A 17617-nucleotide genomic window follows, 5' to 3' on the forward strand; every position below is an offset into this window, starting at 1 on the left:
CTGTATGTTTATAGTGCATGTCATGTTTATAATGTTTTACAGGCTGTTGAGTTTGTAACAAACATGTCCTTGTATCATAGCAGTGCTCACACATGTGTGTACTAATAAACACAAACACACCGTGATATGACAAAACATAATTTAATTACAAAAGTATGGTAAAAAAAAAAAACAGTTATCACCCAAAATAAAAGGCATTATTTACACGTCTCACACCCACTAAAACCAGAGTTTACCTACAATCCTGCAAACTGATTAAAAAGATATTTATAAAATCAGAAGAAATAAAAACAGTTCACAGTTGGTATGAAAGTGCTTCTACAAGAGATGACATCAGTTTCATGTGTTCTTTATCCCTCTGTTGATCTGCTTAGTTTAAAAACAACAACAACTGCAAACACAGGTGTTCATTTCTCATGGTTGCATCTTCTCTCAGTTCCTCTTGTGCAGTCATGTTGTCGTAAATCACGCGTGACATTCTGGCAGCGTCACTGCTTTTTTTTTTTATATGTACATCTGTGTAGAAGAAGACACCTGTGTGTTGCACCTGGTATCTTCAAGTTGTTTTGCTCTTGCAGTCATTAAAAAAATAATTTTTTAAAATGTGTAATCCAACAAAGGGATCATGTAGTACATGATTTTGGTCCTGTGTATTGGTGTTCTTCTATTCCAGTTATGATCCCCACAGGTTTCCTATTTCTCCAGACCTCATTCAGTGCTGAGAGACTTCCACCACAAGGAGTCACTGACGGTGCTCGTCGGCTGCAGGCAAAGCTGTCTCAACAAGAAGAGTCCTGAAAGAGAAAGAGATTTTTTTTAACCTTAAGTAAAAAATAAAACAAAACACACACCTGAGTTTACAGTTTTTGGTGCTTTTCCACTACATGGTCCCAGCGTGACTCGGCTCATTTTTTTAGTACCTGCTGTGGCGAGGTTCCGAGTGAGCTGAGCCGATACTATGTGTGACATCATCAGACTGCCGGCCAGTGATTGGTCAGAGTGCCGTCACAGGAAGAGACATGAGCGCGATGTCCGACACGAGAATCAAAGCGGACAATGCTGAACTGTAGATCGGCTAAAAATACTTGAAAAAATCCTGAAAATGTGCGTTAACATTTAGCACAGAAATGTCTAAAATCTCAATATTTAACGGAGGAGTCTGGTTTACTTAGCGACACTGTGATCGTGAGGGACGAGTCTGTGCTCTGGTCATACAGGAAGTACTGAACTAATCTTTTTGATTCTAATGATTCAGTTACACTGAAAACAACTGCTTTACAAGTCACTCGTTTGTGTGCGTCACGTGTGAAACAAAGTCACGGCAGTTTTCTCCGCCCACGTGGAGGAGGTACTATATTGTAATGGAAAACCATGTAGAGTCAAGCCGAGCCGAGCCAAGGCGGGACCATGTAGTGGAAAAACGGCATTTGTCTCATCTTCAAACATCGTCGCAGACTGACCTGACTTGTGAGTCTCCGTGCGGGCGTTCGCTTTTGCTCATGGATGGATTGGAGGCGGGTGATGAGGAACTTTTTATCGTCTCCCTCCTGAGCGAGGAGATAAAAGAGGATTTCAATCGGTTTCATAACAATTCTACATTATTCATTCCACAAGATTTGAAAAAACACAGTGGTAACTTGTGTCACTGCCGTCTTACATTTTCTATCTGCTCCTGTAGCAAACTGATGATCTTCCTTTGACCATCTACCACCTGACTGTGGAAGTAGATGACAATCCTGGTGGAAACAAAAGTCAAAGAGGATCAGAGGTGTGTGCGTGCGTGCCTGAATGAAAAGTGACGTGCCACAGGTCTCATCTTTCTGTTCATATATATATATATATATATATATATATATATATATATATATATATATATATATATATATATATATATATATATATATATATATATGAAGGGAAGAACTCCGGTTGGTACAGCAACAGAAAATACAGTTTGCTGCAGTGTTGGCACGTGTAGGCCTACTTTGAAACAAAAACACAACTATTTGTGTCCTTACTGTGACATCCTGACAAGTCTCATGTTCTGTTTCTTGTTTTATTTTGAAATAATTACCATTGCCTGCTTCCTGTAGAGTTTCCCTCCTCTGTGATTACCTGCCCCGCCCTGATGTGTTTCACCTGTTTATCGTTATCCGTCCACCTGCGTGTTTCCTGCGGCTGTCGCCTTTTTGTCTTGTCTGTATTTAAGATCAGTTACGAGTAGCCTTTTGACCTCTTTCGTATCTTGTGTTGCCTTGTGCTTTTTGGAAACCTGCTTTTGTTCAGGACCAGTAAAAGATGTTTTTCTGTTCAAACCGAGACTGTTGTCGAGTCGTGCGTTTGCGTCCACATCCATTTGTGAAAAATTGATCAAATAAAAAGTGACCCACTTTGAAATAAATAACACAATGTAACTATGTAGTTCATGCTTGAGCGAAACTGCTGGCATAAGTGTGTGAATCCTCATGTGTATGACTTAATTTCAGTGTTGTGAATGGCTCTCCCTACTTCAAAGTTTGTCTGGTTTTTAAATATCGCATTTGACGTAGACACACAGTAGGATGTGACTACTACATATTTGTAGTAGTCCATTTATTAAAACACTTTTATTCCTCATCACTAAATAAGAGTTGTTCACTTTGAAAGACAAACATTTTAATTTTCTTTTGAAGCAACAGGGAGCCACTGCAGAGGAGCTGAAGAGCCACAGGCTGCAGACCCCTGATCTAGTGTGTAGGTACGTGTGTGTGTGTGTGTGTGTGTGTGTGTGTGCACTCACAAGAAGATTGCCGCTCCCACAAAGAGGAAGAAAGGGTTTTCCACCAGGTAAGCGTGAGCCCTGGCTAAAACGGACAGTTTGGGATTATCTTTTTCCAGTTCTTGCACCCAGAGTTTTCCTGCCTGGAACATAGTTTTGAGTCCACGGAAAGGACCACACGACGAGGATGGCGTGATACTGAGAACAAAACAAGACAAGTGTCACGCGAGTCAAATCAGTGCGAGAGTCTTTATGTATTGCAACTCTGCGTAGCAGTAAAGTGGCTTCACTATTCTGAATACAACCACCTACATGGTAGGAACACACTGGTATAGTTGTGTCAGATTACGTTCTATTGACATGTTGCCGTGCAAAAGGCTTCGGAAATGACATGAGCATGACAGTTCAGATCAAAAATAAACATTTAAGGATATTCCTGCCTCTGTGTCAACTGGGACATACCTCCACATGGTGTATGTGACACACACAGAGGCACCGATGAAGGAGGGGAAGCAGAGGAGGGTGATGAAGATGGTGGTCATCTGGCTGACTCTGTATGGCTTCCTGGGAGACTGGCAGTTCATCATTACACTGCTCTGTAGGGAAACAATTAACAAAAGAAACAAAAGCAGGGTGAAGTTAGAGTTCACTGCCTCCATCCCAACTGCCAGGAGTGGGAGAAACGAGACAGAAATTATACGATTGTGTTGTCATGGTAGTGTTTAAAATAATAAGAAAAAGAGCAAAGTATTCCATACTATTCAACCAGCATACACATTACTCAGTGTGTCGTCCACATACTGAGGACAATTTTATGACAACATTAATTAAAGAATAAGAACTAAATAACTAACAATCCAAATGTTTTTTTCTTTTGGAAATTTCAGTTTCATTTCAATCAATTTGATCATATTTATACCTTTTTAATGTAGAAGAGCAACAGGAGTTTGAGAATCTGCACTGCAGGCAGTAGAGGAGTGAAGAGTACACCCAACCTGCAAATCAAAATGCATTGTTAGTACCAAGAGACAGTTTGACCTCACTCAGCAAGACTGCATGGACACTGTAACAATAAGTGCTGTACCAAGCTAAAGTCTGTCCATAGATGAGGTCAAGGACATTCCTGGCAATGTCAAAAACTGGTTTCCTCCTCCTCTTCAGCACCTTCTGAGAAAACAACCTGCAGGAAGCAAGGGGAGAAGGAGAGATGATAAGGCTTCTATGTAATAAGAAAACCTTTCAACCTTAAAGATGCAGTGAGGAACTGTTGATGGTGATTATTATTATTCTGCTTCTGTTTGGTCTCTGTGAACAGAAATTATGTACCATTTGTTTGCCGTGTCCTTCACTTGAAAACAGGCTCTGTCGAACAATACTATCAGACATGAGAGAGGGAGTATTTGTGTGTATACAGCAGCAGCGCAGGGGTGGGCGGGGACAAAAAAAAAGGTATCCTGTCAAACTGAACGACTGGGTTTTTTGAGCAGAAGAATTCATTACAAGCGCAACGGTGCAAGAGAAATCATTTCAGCTCACCTCCAAAGAAGCTCTCCTAACAAGGTGTCCAGGAGAGTGAAGATGAAGTCTATCAGTAAGAAGCGATAAAGCTCTTGGCCAACAAAACTCTCCCAGCACTAAAACATCCAAACATAGTAAGAATAACAAAGTCAGTCATTAAAAAAAATAAAATAAACACAAACAGTCAAGGTTTGAAAAATATCCCTTCATTCATCTGTGAGGTTAAGTATCAGAACATTGTCTCATTAATATTACCATGATGCCGTTAAAGTCGGCAGCCACCCGACCCAGCCAGTGGTAACAGAGGACGCCGAGAATGCTCACTTTTAACATCAAGTTCCTAGAGAACAAAAAGTGTTAACAACTAAATCCAGCAGCTCTGCGCCTTCTCACACGCAAACCAAAAACTGCGACGTGCAGTTCCTCTGCTAACCTGCCGATGGCGACGTATGTGCACACAGAAGGCGACTGGTAGTCCTCCATCCAGGCTGCGAGGTTGAACAAGCCGGGCAGCAGCAGGTTGATGACTGACACCAGCATGGGCAAAGCCAGCAGACTGGCCTCAATCAGCAAGGGGTTCTGGGCTTTGAGCGGACTCCGAGATCTTTCCTGGAGGTTCTGTGGGAAAGACAAAGAGACAAAGACAGAAGGATCAGTTTTGAAGCAAGACGATGTTCTCCAGTATTACTGCAGCCTGTTCTCACAATGCCTGGTTAAAAGTTAGTCCTCAGATCAAGGTTTATTGTAATCACCACTAATTTTTATAGGTTTGTTTATGCAACGACTGTGTATAAATGTATTTGTTTATACAGACTCTGAATAGCTGGAGAGTACTATAAATTTTGTTGTAGATGTGACAATGACAATAAAGATCTATTCTAATTCTAAGAGTCAGACATTTTCAAGACTTATAATACTGTATCAAGTAAAGATGGCTTGATAACCCTTTTTTAGTTCAAAGTCCACCTTGTTGTTAATAAGTCATTTGTGCTGATGCATTTAACACCTAACTGTAACCAGCAATTTGAATAAAATAATGCTCTAAAACTGTGTGTAAGATATTTACAGCCTTCACTCAATGTCCTGGTCACATGGGGGCAGACATCTGTCATATTTAGGGTTTTAGGGATCGTATCACATTTCTTTTCAATATCTGACTGAGTGATCATGGCCAGTGAACCTCAGACTAAATCAAAACATAAAAGCAGAAAGAGACGATCACACTAAATCCAATCGGCCATTTGTCTCGGTCCCAAAGAAAGCATCTCACAAAGAGTATGGCGGCCAGAAGCGAGACAAACCCAAAGAATAAATGACACAAAGCGTTTAACTTTGGACCCCGAGGACCTCCTCCCCACCGGCTCACCTGGTGCATATACTGAGAGAAGAAATAAATGCTCAGCGCACAGGCAGTGGTGCCTGCGATACAGATAGCCCATGCTAAGCTGTAGACCATGACTTTCAACAACTTCTGACACGAAGTGATCATGACGTGTTTGTGGTTCACCTCTGCCAACAGCTCCTGCAGAGGGAGGAGGAATCAAAGACAGACAGAGAGAAAGAGGTGATCATGTGAAAGTGAGTGAAAGATACGAGGAGAGTTGATGGATATTGTGAGGGAGGGAAAACAAGGGTATCAAGGAGAAACGCATTAGCTCATCACATTCCTGAAAACTACGCGACAGAGACAAGAGCAAAGAGAGGGAGGATGTGTGCGTACCTTAAGCTGTGTGCAGATATTCTCAGACATGAGCTTGACGGACGTTTTTTTGATGACTTTAAAGTCCCAGGAGCAGAAAACCTTCATGGCAAGGATACTGTGAGATTTGTCGATTCGGAAACTCTGACCAAAGGATTTGGACATGCTGTTGGAATGTCACACATCAATATGCATCAGAATATATACTGTACATGACAGATTTGTGGGGATGAAGCAAACGCCTGCACAGTTTGTGTTCAGAGCTGCTCTGTACCTGTACACAAGGATGATGCATGTGATGAAGAAGGCAAATCCTATGGTGAAGAAGTATGCCAGCGGCATGTTGTAAGACAGGTGCCTCAACACACACTCCACCGAGGTTCCATTGGACACGGAGAGCTTCTGACCGTCGCCATCGTCTGTGCAGTGCTGACGCAGTGTGTAGTTACTGTAGTAGCCATAGTACATCACAGTGTCGGAGAAATATCCCTAAAACAGAATGAGATGCACACACATCCTCTCGTTAGATAAATTAGGATAAAAAAATAATAATAATTAACAAGCTGAATAGGATTATTAGCAATTTCTTTGAAAAATAAACTGCCTCCACCACACCTTCTCCATCATGGGAAATACACAGAACTATGATGATACTTATATACATATATGTTTTAATAGTCATTACTACTCAACTCACAGGACACACATGGTCTCCACATCTCTAAAAACCTTGAATTATCAGTGCACTATATGTACACCAGAGGTCAATCATCCAAATTTTCCTGTTGGATGATGATAAGTTTCAAACGACGACTGATATTGCAAATCCCAATTGTCATAAGATGATAATAATTCTTACACACTGGCCCTTTCAACTGAGATGAGCACAGAGTATTGTTCCCGGTAAAGGAAGTGTCATTCTACACAGTGATGCACAGTTTTGAACGTAATCCTGCAGCTTAAAAATGTTTTGTTATTTTGATCTGAAGGTTATAATACATATTACAATACAATAACATCTGAGGTTTCATAGTGTGTGAAAGCTGTGTAACATGTCTCTGCAGCGCACAACTTACTGCTCCGGTGAGGAGCTCCAGGCCAGAGAAGGGGCGTCTCTCATCGGACAGCGCTGGAGGGTGCACCGCTTGAGGCAGCACCAAGAACGCTCCCGTCACCAGAAACAAGAAGACGTTGAAGAAGAGTAGTGTCTTAAGGAACAGGAAGTATGACAGGACTCCCGTGCCAAAACGACCGCTTACTCTCTTGAGCGCCACCTGCCACAGCTGGAGGGAGTGCAGAAAGGACAGCCAGCTGTACCAGCTTTGTCTAAAGGCCTGGGAGGAGATGAGAAGGACATAGTTTAGTATTAGTCTTATTTTGGAAAAGGAAAAACAATGACATAGAAAATGTCATGGTTTAATGAAGAGCTCATAAAAGTTCAGTGAGGAAGTTTACTCTGTTGCATGTTTTGATCTTAGTTTCATTCTCATACTTGTTTTCATCTCCTCTCAAGCATGCACTCTATCATCTCCGAGTGGGCTATTCTCAGAATGTCACTGCCAAGAACTGCGTTTAAGTCATAGTCCAAACAGAGCTGCAACACACCTGCCTCATTAGCCACTTATCTTGCTGCCCTTGTTTTTAAATATGCTGTCTCTTTCTGCCATAGTTCAGCTCGACTGTCACACACGCAATCAACCCCCCCCCCCCATTGCCACAGAGTCATGCTTCCTTTATCTGTCTCATTGGGTCACCAACCACAACTACTAGTGTCTGGACTTAGGGTTAGGGGATTTTCCGAGTTGCTGCTCAGAAGACAAAACCCTTTGTGCTGTAAGAATTTCATTTTCTCTCCTGACTATCCACTGACACCTGTTTAAAGCCTTAGAAAACAACATACTACATAAAACAACATCTTAAAAAGCACATTTATTTCCACACCTACAACACTGCACTTAAGAGTCTGCACGGAGCAATACAAATGCATCTCTACTGCCTTTGCCACCTCACAGGAACTTGTGTCACTAACCACCACTGTGGTTTTGCATCAAGGGAAGACACGTTTGCAGGACAAATGCATCTCAGCTGGCTAGCAAACCAAAGGCAAAACAAACAAACTTATTAAAAGGATAAACTGCACACAATAAGGAAGAACCTCTGAATTTACTTCCTATCTGTTTGATTCCTGCAGAGCTCTCTAGAAATAGAAAACAGAAATAGAATCTAGATACTGAGAGGTTGATGAACTCTACCTTTTGGTGTGAGAATATAATACAGGAAGTAGAAGGCAGATATACATTTCCGACGGTCAACTTACGATTATGATGTAATACTTGAGTCGACTGCAACAGGGGATTTGACTTCCTGGATGTGGGCGTTTCACTTTTTTTAATGCTAAACTCCTGTAGACAGAGGAACAACAAGAAGAACTTGACAACAAGACTGACAGATAAAAAAAAACAAAAAAACATTAAATCTTGATAAGAATAATAAAACAAACCTGAGCTCACTCTTTTCAGCCATACTGAGTGGCATTGCTCGCAGCATCCTGATTCTATCACTCACTGAGAGGTTCTGCAGGTTGTTCACCAAATACTGTCTCTTAGTCACTGTAACACACATTGTGTCAAGCAATGTTACACACTTAAGTGGCTTATAAAGCATTGTCTAAATTGTGGTTCGTCTCACCCTCTGCAGCATCCGTGTCGGCGTTGTCCGTCTCCATGCCGTAGCCTCGTATGCTCGGCCTGGCAGAGCGGGAGAGGTCCTTAATGGAGGGTCTGCTCTGCTTGTGCCTGCGAAGCTGCATGGTCCTGTTGTAGTGCTGCGAGATGATGGCTCCCCGACTGCGGCCTAACAGAGAAAAGCAAACATATTGGTCAGAGACAGGTCCAGCACCATTTATTTGGTCTCTTATGACACCTAAACTCCCAAAGTTTGATAGATTTCTGCAAACATGGCTTTCGGATTTGTCATAACTATCTATTGTCCTTCAATGGGTTGAAATGAAATAAATATCTGATGACAGAACTAGACAAAGTACTCAAACCGTGTCAAAACAATCCTGAATCTGTCTGAATCCAGACATCACCAAAAGCTAATACTGCCTTCTTTACCTACAATCCCCAGTAAATTGCATCTGAATCTTTCTTTTAAAATTTGAGTTATGCGGCTCACGGACCGACAAAAAGACCAATGTGATCACTAAAATCAGATTGAGGGACAGAGAGAGATTATGTGAGATGCTGGGGTTCATTGCCAGTGTCTGAACGAAGCAAATTCTTCCCTTTTCTACAAGCGAGTGCACTGAAACGTGTAGATTTAAACAAGATCAGACAAAGAATATTTGAAGATCAACCATGATGTCAAAAGCCACACTATTAAATATTTCGTGGGGCACAGCTAAAGGAATGTGACAGCAGCTTTCGAGTCATCTTCACCAACACGCTGAAGCATCAGACCTGCCACAGGAAGAGAGAGAAATAGCTTCCTCATGAAACTCTGCTTAACACAATCTGTGTAGCAGCGGGGCACCAGCAACTGGGTTAAATGTCAAGGCTCTACTCAAGTGCATGCTGACATTTTACATTAACTGCAACAGCTTTCACAACAGAAACAAGAGCCGACATTTTAATTAGCCACATTCACCTTTTGTTGTCTGAAAAATTGATACATTTTGCACCCAATTTTGTTTCAGGGAGAAGAAATATCAAATATCTGTTTGTCTATCATTCGCCCTCTGTGTATCAGTGTTTCCACTTCTGTAGGACTCACCGATGGTGCGACTGGGCATTGAGGACAGGATCTTCATGGTGGCGGAGGACCAGCGTTCACTCATGAGAGAGTCCGTCGGATTATCATCCTGCTGGTCAGTTTCTCTTTGCCTCCGCCTTCTTTCTCGTAAGTCTTGTCCGGGGCCGGACAGGTAGGTCACACGATCTGTGCAGTAAAATAAAGAGAAGAAAAACAACAAAAATAATTACTATTGCTGGGAAAGCTGAAAAGGACAAACATGCATTACTTCAAACACAAGTTTTCACATGGATGACCACTGGTGCTTTCAGGTCACTGAATAATCTAAACATGATGACCATAAGGATTACCGGCATTTACTGTTAATCTCACTTTTAAAACATAGATTAGGGAATTAGGGAACACATATTCACCATTAACTAGGTGCTTACTAACATGCATATAAGTAGCATACTAGCCCTATATTAGTAAATATTAAGCACGTATTAACACCTTATTTAGGAACAATCTTAATTCATGTCTTAATAGAGGTAGAATAAGGTTATGTTGAATAAGGTGTTAGTATGTCCTTATAAATTATATATAATTACTAATAAAGGGCTAGATATGCTACTTATATATGTTAGTTAGCACGTAGTTAATGGTGAATATGTGTTCCAAATTTCATTTCAACTATAAACAAACTCTCTCATGTCTTCTTTTGTAGGTATAGGTTTTAACAATAATTAAAATTTTAGATTCCATATTAAACCCCATTAGACTAAGTTCATCACTGAACACACTGAGGTATTTCTATCCTTTGTATTTCTATCTCTTTTGTTTGTACAAAAGAGAACAGGACAGATGACAAGCTTTAATAAGATTCATCAGCACTGGGGCTGAGCTTCACAAATCTTGTTGTATAACCACTAGAACCACATAATACATAGCTCCTCTATAAATCCAGCCCTCCACATGTTTCACATTATGTACTATTAAAATAACTCAGTACCTCGATCCTCCTCCTCCTCCTCCTCCAGGTCTCTCTGCAGCTGCTGTAGCTCGTAGGCTTCGGACAGTCCTCCATTCTGACTCTGCTCTGCGATCAGCTGGTTGAACGAGTCATGAACACCATCCTCATCCACTGGGCTCCTGGCAGAAGGGACACATATGGACATGGGGACTGGTACCAGGAGAGGAAAGAGTGTGATGGGTGGGCCAGGCTAGATTCTAAGGATTGTTGGCCACTGATCAAACATAACATGGGAGGAACCCACAAACAAATAACCCCAGAAGAGAGCATGACATCATTTTTCATTCAGTTCTTAAGAGTGCAATAAACACTGCCTTCCCGGTGACTCTCTTCCTGTGTTATCTAAATGTACTGTAAAACACAGCTTTGTCTGTCAGCGAGAAGAGAAAACACACAGTAAGTCCAGTTCCCTCTGACTTTGCACTTTTACTAAGATAGAGCAGGAACCGGTCAACCAGTCCTGTTTTCACATGTAAACAATCACACTCACACGGTATGTAAATGACACTTATTCAAACATGTGCTCAACTGAACAAACAGAAGTAAGAAGTTGGTGACATGTTGTGAAACAACAAAACACATGAAGGCTCTGCCTTTTAACTTAGTGTGAGACAAGATATCAAAGAGCACTCTCTGGTCTTCTCACAGCCTTCATGTTGAACAACACAACTCACGACTAAACCGGTAACAGGAAAAACAGGAGCAACATAAACTTACTCTAGTCCAGCTTCCATGAGAGGGTAGTCCAGAGCGAAGTTAACGTTTCGAGCCATTCTTCGCTCTCTCTCCGTCTGTCTTGCCTTCTCTCCCTCTTGGTGGACCAGTCACAGAGGGATCACACCCTCATCTGCTCAGAACTGCACTCCACTCCCACCATAATGTTTATTCTTCAGCTCACCTGAAAGAGGCGGAAAAATGGAGACACAATGAGCCAATGAGAGGTGGAGTGGAAACAAAAAATCCCAGCAGGCCTTCTTGGAATTTGAACACTCCTGTCATGTCACTGCTTGTCCTGCACACATTTCAGCAGCATTATGAGGAAACAACTCTCAAGGACTGTATGCATGCCAACTATTTACAACACGGTCCAGGTGTAATTATGTAATCGACTGTGCAACTCATTCAATTCAGTTTTAAACCCAGGTAAAGCTGCTAAAAATCGGTGATAATATTACGGTGGTTACCATCTTCCATCTGTTACTACATTCTCTCTTTAAATCAATCATTTAGGGCATGTCTCAAACTTGAGGCCCGCAGGCCACAACACAATTGCATTTACTAGCTTTTGACATCGAGTAAAAATGAAGTACTGCAAATTACTGTGACCTGTATGTGCTGTTATACTGGAATACACCAGAGGAAATCGGGTAAGAATGCATTACTATACTGCTGATTTGAATGGAAAAATCATTGATAGAATTCAACAATATTTCCTGCTCTTCTACATGTTTTGAATACTAATGTAACTTTGAAATAGTAGTCCAATGTTGATATTTAGCCCTTATGGGTAAATCAATTCATTTTATTTTATGTATCCATTAAGTTTCCATTGAGTTCAGTCATAGATTTTAACATGACACATCTTTAACTTCAAAATTGTTCTCAATGTGTTCCTTTATTTAATCTAAAAGCATGCTGGCCCTCAACTTGGACACAGTTTTTAATTTCTGGCCACATTTGCAACTGAGTTTGACACCGCTGAATGATAGAGCAATATTCCAAGTCCCCGACTCCCACCTCTGCTCTGTCCCCCACTTTTCTTTTCACCCCAATCGAGACAGACGGCTGCACACGTTTGAGTCTGGTTCTGGTAAAAGGGCCTTTTTTTTTTTTTACTATATACAGTGCCTTTAGATAATGTCTGTTGTGATTTGGCACAATAAAAATAAAATTTTATTTGATAAATGTGTGAGTGAATGGGAGTGAATGGCAAAACTGTAGTGTAAAGCTATTTTAAGTGGTCATCAAGACTAGATACTAGCAAATACAGACTTTGACAAACAATGCTTTTTTTAGAGTGCATTACTGGTTACAGTATTAAATAAGAAGAGTAAACATCCAAAAAAAGCAATGTTAATAACAGTAAATGGGGTGTTACTTACTGCAACAAACACTGCATGTTTTTGCATGCTGTCAACATTCAATGACCTTTTCGGTAAAGTTGAGGTGTCAATCTCTCTCTTGGAAAGTTGACTGGTGGGATTACATAATTTTTCAAGTGTAAGAGTTGCACTGTTTATGATCCAGAACTGTGGTCAGAGTCAGATGTCGCAGTGTCACCAGTGATGAATATAAATGCACGGACACAAAGTGATGCATTGTGTGTGGTCACAGTCAGTATTAAATCACATGGATGATTTCCAGGAAGCCACGTTGATTCCTGTATGTTTTGACAGAAATTCTGCTTAATTAGTCTAAAGATCGACCTCTGATTTGTACAACAACTGCACAAGAAACATCCAAAACCCAGAGAGGACATCTCCCACTGACGCTTTGAAACATTACTACAGACGTCATTAGTGGAGTGTTTGGCATCCAAGGCAATATAATCCAGATGGTACTAAAACCCCTTTGCCAGATTTATCCAATACCAACAGAGACACACAGATAATGGACAATGTCGATTGGACATCATAATTAGCTCGAACAAAACATCACAGATGTTTCATTAAATGTTCTCAAATATTTAGACGTCATGTTGTATGAAAATAACGTTGTCTATTGTTTAGACAGAAAATAAATACTACTTAATTATGTATTACCTATAACAGTAATTGTTAGATTAGACTGGCTCATGAGAGTTTTTCATAATATCTTTGTACTTGAGTAACAACTAAGATTTTTCCAAACAATGACAACTGGTCTGACTACACAACGCTGTTGTAATGCCTGCTTCAATTACAGTAAACTGCATATTCACTTCCTGTTTACATGCACCCACAAAAGAACACAGCACGACTGATGCATGCGACTCCCAGCATTAAAAACATCTGTTGGGCTTGCTAATGATTACAAGTCCAACCTTTGTATTTTTCAGCTAAGGAACACAGACGGTACTTCCAGTGCTGCAGTATTTCTCCAGTCGAACCTCTGAGCCTTCAGAGCTGCTATTTGATCCCAAGAGCACCCAGTAATTAAACTGAACCGTGCTAAGTTGACCATTCAACAAACACCAAACTGCTGAGCGGTCACTTATCTTCTACCAAGGTTAATTTTTTCCAGGAGGAGACTTGTATAACCAGTTTCACACAGAATCCACTCAGATTTACGATAAAGAACTTAAAGGTCCAGCATGTAACATTTAGGGGGAGTTTACTGGGAGAATAGGAATACACTACCCATAAGTATGTTTGTATAAGTGAATAAATAAAAATGTTTGGTTTGCAAAGCCTTAGAATTAGCCTTTTATCTTTACTTGGGGCAAGGTCCACCATCTGTTAGCGGACTCGGCCCCTGGTGGCTAAGCACTACTTCCATCTCACTTCCTGGGCTTCAGTTTTCAAACTCAAAGACTATGTCTTTTTTATTTCACATACAGTCTAAAATCACTTCAATATAAAACAGCTTTATTTATTCATGGGTAACAGGTCTGGAGGAGAATTTCAACATATAAGGTTGTCTAAAAAGTGTTTTAAAAACCAATTACAGGCAATACATTGTGTTTGTGTTCATGTGACTATGACAGCAGGCGCATACATGGAGCAGGGTGCAGCTCTGAGTATCAGCCAGAACTCTGACTGAATGGCTCAGAAATGTCATTCTGCCACTATAAACCTTAATCCTGCTCCAAAGCTCATTCTGTTCAGGCCTGGGAAATCAGCTGCACACATCTGCTCTCTATCTTTCTCTCTCTAACACACACACTTGTGTCATTACCTGAGGCTTCCGTGGTCATATTACAGTTTCATTCCAGTGTCTGTTTCCTATTCTTTTTTTGTTGGCAAATTTCATTACCGTCATGCAAAACTGCTGAGTCCAAAGTCTGACTATGACAGTGAGTGTTTAGCTTTGCTGTGTGTCTTATTTGAATGTGTATACGAATGGTGAAGCTGTGCTCTGGGACTGTGCAGGAGAGGGGAACAATCAAGTGCACAGCGAAGCTTGACAGGGGGGTCAGCATGAAATTGCTCGACTGCTAAAGAAAATATCCTGGGAAAACAAAGTTGCAGATAACTTTCAGCATGAGTTTGGGGTCGTTTTCAAACTTAATAGTCCGCCAGTCTCGATATGATTGGCGACTCGGTTCAATTGGGGCTTGCAACATTCAACCGGACCGAGTTTGCTTTCACAATTAGCAAACACACACAACGAAACAAACCTTTTAAATAACGTATTCCCCTCCTCGCCTGACGCGGCGCTACATCAGGAATTACTGAAGGAGAAGACGCATTGGTTAATGCAGGGCAAATTCTGTTTCCTCTACATAAGAGCAAAACAGGGAGCTGAATCAAATCCTATCGGTTCTTTTTTATTTAGTTTTATGTGAACATACTACACATGTACGCTGCAACAATGGCTCAGTCATTTCTCCCGGCTATCGTTGTACATGCGCATTTGTTTTGGTTGTGTTTACCCACAATGCACAATGCGTTGTAGTCCGCTTCCTGCATTTGGTTCGCTTGAAGTGGACCAGAGTTCGCTTCTTTGGGTGCGCATCAGAGTTTGGTTGTGCAATGCACCAGGGCGGCAGTAGCTCAGTGGTAGAGCGAGAAGTCAACCTTTCAACTCGAAGGTTGTGGGTTCTTTTCCGGCTCCGCTAGTCTACAGTGATATAGATAAAAGTGTGAATGAGTGTAAATGGCAAAACTGTAGTGTAAAGCAGCTTTGAGTGGTCATCAAGACTAGAAAAGCTCAATATAAATAGTATAATTCTTAATAGGGCTGCAAGATGTGAAGAGGATATGGATTTAGTCCCAATGACAATACCCCCCACAAATGAAAACACTACAGAACATCCTTTGGGATGTTTGTGTTTAAAAAAAGGATGAAACAGAGGCTAGTTATCAGTGGATACAAGGTCAAAGCATTTGTGTGTAAAGGAATTTGTCCACCCCGACAGCTCTTAGCAACTGCACGGCAAACAGTTCCCACAGCACTGACAAAAGCCAATGGACGGATTAGGAGGGGGCACAAAGCCACAGTAAACATGGCAGCAGAGAGACTTTTCTTGTCTGAACCATGATCTTTTCAGATAAGCATCATATTTTTGGCCTGGGAAATGGAGGATAAAAATGGAGACAATGGAGAGAAAAGACGATGACGTGGAACTGTTTTGGTACAAAGGAAGCACAGTGCAGACATTAGCTGACTGATGCTAAACAGCAGAAAACACAACAGCAAGCGGAGCATCGACGTGAACAGACCGACAAGGGAAGAAGTGCATCCAAATAAAAAGTTCACCTGTCTCTAACATGTTCAGACATGTTTGTATAACATACATCATTTCAGAGTTATTACACTGAGAGCCGTAACACTGCCCATCTCTCTAGGTCTGCAACAATCAATCGATCATTATTCGATTACTAACCACTTACTGGTGGTGTTTGAGGTTTTACTGGTAGTTGGCATTTGTGACACTGCATTCATTCTGATAATTGGTGTTTTTTTCCCAATATTAAAACAAGCTTTATGATTTTTTAGCTTGTTAAATGTGAATATTTTCAGTTTATTTTCTGTTTTCTTTGCTCCATATAACAAAGAAATCATTAAAACTGAATCATTTTTAGAGAACGTTCTGTAAAGGTTGTATGAAGGTTGTAGAAAAGTAACGTTAGGGGAACATTCTGGGAACCTTTAGAGAATCTTCTCTAAAGGTTGTATGAAGGTTGTGAAAAATGTGGTTATGGGAACGTTCTGGGAACCAAATGTGCAACCAAAAACTAACTTTAGGGGATCAACCACATGAGAACCTAGGGGGAAACCTTCAAGTAACGTTCCCAGAACGTTCTGAGAACCAAAAATTGTTAGCTGGGTAGTTGCAGCCCTATTTACCAAAGAGCAAAAAAAAGTATTTTATCATGATATGATTATCGATATTAACTGTAGTGAAACTGATATCGTGATAACCTTTTTGGACCAAACAACTGATAAATGAATTACTTAAACTAATCATTATAGTCGCAGCCCTACTTAATTCAGCCCAGAACACGTACTATTATGGATTAACTGGTAGCGAAATCACAGAGACTGGAAACAAAGATATGGAAAAAAAAAAAAAAAACATCAACTCAACTGAATACACAGAACATATTATTTTCCATGAACACAGATAAACCACTTACTTCAACAAACGCCGCTGCAACCGTTGCACAATGAACTTCTACAGCTCACTCACCCGAACATTTAATGAAGTAAGTTCATAACTCACAGCGACATTGGTCACAACGGACTAAATGTATGTCTTTAAAACGACTCCGACTCATCTGTGTTGTTGTTTCGTCGTCGAACTACCTTTAACCGACTAGTCATTGGAGAAAAGTTGTAGGCTGCTGCGGGCTGTCCAACCAGTTTCAGGTTTGGTAACAGCTGCCAAAAGTTGTATCTCAGAGGTCACAGCAACTATAGGTTTTTATAAATCGAGACGAAAATAGTAAAGCAAAGTAAATAAATGACAAACACGGGGATAACTCACCCGTTCAAACGCATTGTGGGCTCTTCCACAATCCGCTGTAGAGATTGTCTGTCACAGTGGCGAGTGCACGCTCAACCGGACAGCGGGGGACAAACCATTCGTCAGAGAGGGGCGTTATCTTTTGGTTTTTGTTTTTAGAAAACATAAAAGCCCAGCAGAGAGTCATGTGTTTGTTCACAAAAGACAAACAAGTGCAATATAACTATCTGCCACGCTCTGAATCAAAGCAAAACCTTATTCTACTAA

General features: G+C 40.9%; 1 protein-coding gene across 3 annotated transcripts; it reads right to left on the bottom strand.

The window, feature by feature from the left end:
* Nucleotides 1-125: 125 nt before the first annotated feature.
* tmc6b (transmembrane channel-like 6b) lies at nt 126-17461 on the bottom strand. 3 transcript variants are annotated; one of them, XM_058639760.1, is made up of 21 exons: nt 17372-17461; nt 11458-11638; nt 10720-10859; nt 9750-9914; nt 8664-8828; nt 8476-8584; nt 8293-8377; nt 7052-7309; nt 6250-6464; nt 5997-6141; nt 5643-5798; nt 4710-4894; nt 4532-4616; nt 4295-4392; nt 3843-3938; nt 3678-3753; nt 3221-3354; nt 2780-2956; nt 1658-1736; nt 1461-1547; nt 126-794 (listed from the first exon to the last, which is right to left on the bottom strand). In XM_058639760.1, the coding sequence occupies exons 2-21, from the start codon at nt 11511-11513 to the stop codon at nt 780-782; spliced, it is 2526 nt and encodes an 841-aa protein (XP_058495743.1). In that variant the 5' UTR covers nt 11514-11638; nt 17372-17461; the 3' UTR covers nt 126-779. The 3 variants fall into 3 exon arrangements, with proteins under 3 accessions (XP_058495743.1, XP_058495745.1, XP_058495746.1); XM_058639762.1 differs by lacking the exon at nt 17372-17461 and adding an exon at nt 17022-17313; XM_058639763.1 differs by lacking the exon at nt 17372-17461 and adding an exon at nt 15318-15505.
* Nucleotides 17462-17617: the final 156 nt, after the last annotated feature.

Source organism: Solea solea, chromosome 10 (assembly GCF_958295425.1).
Source record: "Solea solea chromosome 10, fSolSol10.1, whole genome shotgun sequence".
Taxonomy (NCBI): domain Eukaryota; kingdom Metazoa; phylum Chordata; class Actinopteri; order Pleuronectiformes; family Soleidae; genus Solea; species Solea solea.

Coding starts and splice junctions, on each gene's coding strand:
- tmc6b (XM_058639760.1), bottom strand. CDS start 11,513: ATGGCTCGAAACGTTAACTTCGCTCTGGACTACCCTCTCATGGAAGCT. Junction 7,310..8,292: donor TCAAGTATTACATCATAATC/GTAAGTTGACCG, acceptor ATCTCCTCCCAG/GCCTTTAGACAAAGCTGGTA. Junction 4,895..5,642: donor TCTCTCAGTATATGCACCAG/GTGAGCCGGTGG, acceptor TCTTTCCCACAG/AACCTCCAGGAAAGATCTCG.